Here is a 2,500-nt window from a genome sequence, read left to right as displayed (position 1 = left end):
GATTGAGGAAAACCCCTCATGAAACAGGCCTGTAGAGATGAAATAGTCTTGTGATTTTTTCCCCACACATACATATTACACTCTACCACGGTATCGAGCACTATTTTTTGGATAATCTAATTAAGACATATATATATATATATATATATATATATATATATATATATATATATATATATATATATATATATATATATATATATATATATATATATATATATATATATATATATATATATATATATATATATATATATATATATATATATATAGATTTAAATTGGTCAGATCTAGTCTATTGGTAAGATCTAATCTGACCAATCTTAGTCTAAAACTAGATCTGACCAATCAGTCTGTTAGCATGAACTGATGAAGCCTACTAGGATGAGAGGCGAAACGTCTTCTAATACAAACCCAAACAGTCCAGTTGCGATCGATTGAATGCCCTGAGAATACAATGACCCAGATGAACGAGAACATTCATAGACATGCTTCTACACAACACTTTGTATCACTTTACGGGAAAAAACTGCCAGAAAGGAAAGGATCTAAAGTGCCTTTAGGAATGTCTCAGTTATGAAAAGCACAAGTTTGCTAGCAAGGTTAAAATGTCAATGCAGAATTCTGCCAAAGTGTTTATAGCTCAACCTAGAGTTTTTGGGAATTTGCTGCTAAAGTTTGTCTCTCTGGTTTTGAACTGATCTCGAAGGGCCGGTACGGTGTCGTTCCTGGGCCGGATTTAGCCCCCGGGGCCGCCTGTTGAATAACACTAGTTTTAAAATCTGCCACACCTCTCCCCAGACGTACTTCAACGACAACATCCTCACGCTGATCCGGACGCTGGTCACAGGAGGAGCCACGCCGGAGCTGGAGGCTCTGCTCGCCGAGGAGAACGCCCTCCGAGGAGGCTACAGTACGCCGCAGACGCTGGCCAACAGAGACAGGTGTCGCGTGGCCCAGCTGGCCCTCTACGACGGGCCCTTCGCCGACTTGGGGGTAAGGGGACGGTTAAGCGGAGATGACACATTTTCGGCAGTACCCCGGCAGCGCACATCCAGACTTCTCGGCTGGTCGCCGTCCTTAATCGGATGTGAAGAACAGAGATCACGCACAGCAGCTACTAGTGGATGTGGGACTTCTCTGCAGCTGTTTATTTACTGTGTTTTTATTTGGAATAACTTGAATTCCGGCGGATTAGGACTAAACGTTGTGTGTTATTGTGTTCACCAGGATGGCGGCTGCTACGGGGATTTGTTCTGTAAAGCACTGAAGACGTACAACATGCTGTGCTTTGGCATCTACAGATTGAGAGATGCTCATCTAAGCGGGACAAGCCCTTGCACAAAACGGTAAAATGTCCTGCCATTAGCTGGTGCATGGAACACAAAATCTACCATTTTTACTGTTAAAAAGCTTATGTTTTGTTTTTTAAACTTAAACGGTTCAAAACTAATTGTTTAAAACAAAAAGTTTTACCTTGAGGTGCTATCTTTAAAAAGTACATTATGAAAGAAGTTTGACTGTTTTGCTTCAGGCAGCACGGTGGTACAGGGGTTAGTGCCGGTGCCTTACAATTAGAAAATCATGGGTTCGATATTTATGTATACATGTACATATATTGCATATGTATACATGTACATATACAAATACAGTATGTATTTGTGTGTATATATGTGTATATATATTCTTATATATGCATATATATGTTTGTCTGTGTGTGTATATATATATATATATATATATATATATATATATATATATATATATATATATATATATATATATATATATATATATATATATATATATATATATATATATATATGAGTTAACTATGAACAATGTGATTACATATTTTAATCGTTTAATCATTTATATATATGTATATATATATATATATATACATATATATATCTATATATATGTATATATATATATTAGGGATGTGATATGCGTTAAAATGTAATATCGGAAATTATCGGTATCAGTTTTTTTATTATCGGTATCGTTTTTTTTTTTTTATTATTATTTTTTAAAAATTAAATCAACATAAAAAAACACAACATACACTTACAATTAGTGCACCAACCCAAAAAAAACCTCCCTCCCCCATTTACACTCATTCACATAAAAGGGTTGTTTCTTTCTGTTATTAATATTCTGCTTCCTACATTATATATCAATATATATCAATACAGTCTGCAAGGGATACAGTCCGTAAGCACACATGATTGTGCGTGCTGCTGGTCCACTAATAGTACTAACCTTTAACAGTTAATTTTACTCATTTTCATTCATTACTAGTTTCTATGTAACTGTTTTTATATTGTTGTACTTTCTTTTTTATTCAAGAAAATGTTTTTAATTTATTTATCTTATTTTACTATTTTTTTTAAAAAGTACCTTATCTTCACCATACCTGGTTGTCCAAATTAGGCATAATAATGGTTAATTCCACGACTGCATATATCGGTTGATATCGGTATCGGTTGATATCGGT

The 2,500-nt window shown here is 34.7% G+C and overlaps 1 protein-coding gene across 1 annotated transcript in view; it reads left to right on the top strand.

Annotated features, from left to right (window-relative positions):
• The window catches only part of LOC133657088 (calcium-activated potassium channel subunit alpha-1a-like), a 626,717-nt gene that overhangs the window by 581,184 nt on the left and 43,033 nt on the right, over positions 1 to 2,500 (top strand). The window contains 2 exon segments of the mRNA XM_062058010.1: positions 802 to 996; positions 1,231 to 1,349. Coding sequence (XP_061913994.1) covers positions 802 to 996; positions 1,231 to 1,349 — 314 coding nt within the window.

The sequence above is a fragment of the Entelurus aequoreus genome, linkage group LG09 (assembly GCF_033978785.1).
Source record: "Entelurus aequoreus isolate RoL-2023_Sb linkage group LG09, RoL_Eaeq_v1.1, whole genome shotgun sequence".
NCBI classification, from domain to species: Eukaryota; Metazoa; Chordata; class Actinopteri; order Syngnathiformes; family Syngnathidae; genus Entelurus; species Entelurus aequoreus.
The sequence above is the reverse complement of the archived record's forward strand: the minus strand, read 5'-3'. Positions and strand labels throughout refer to the sequence as shown.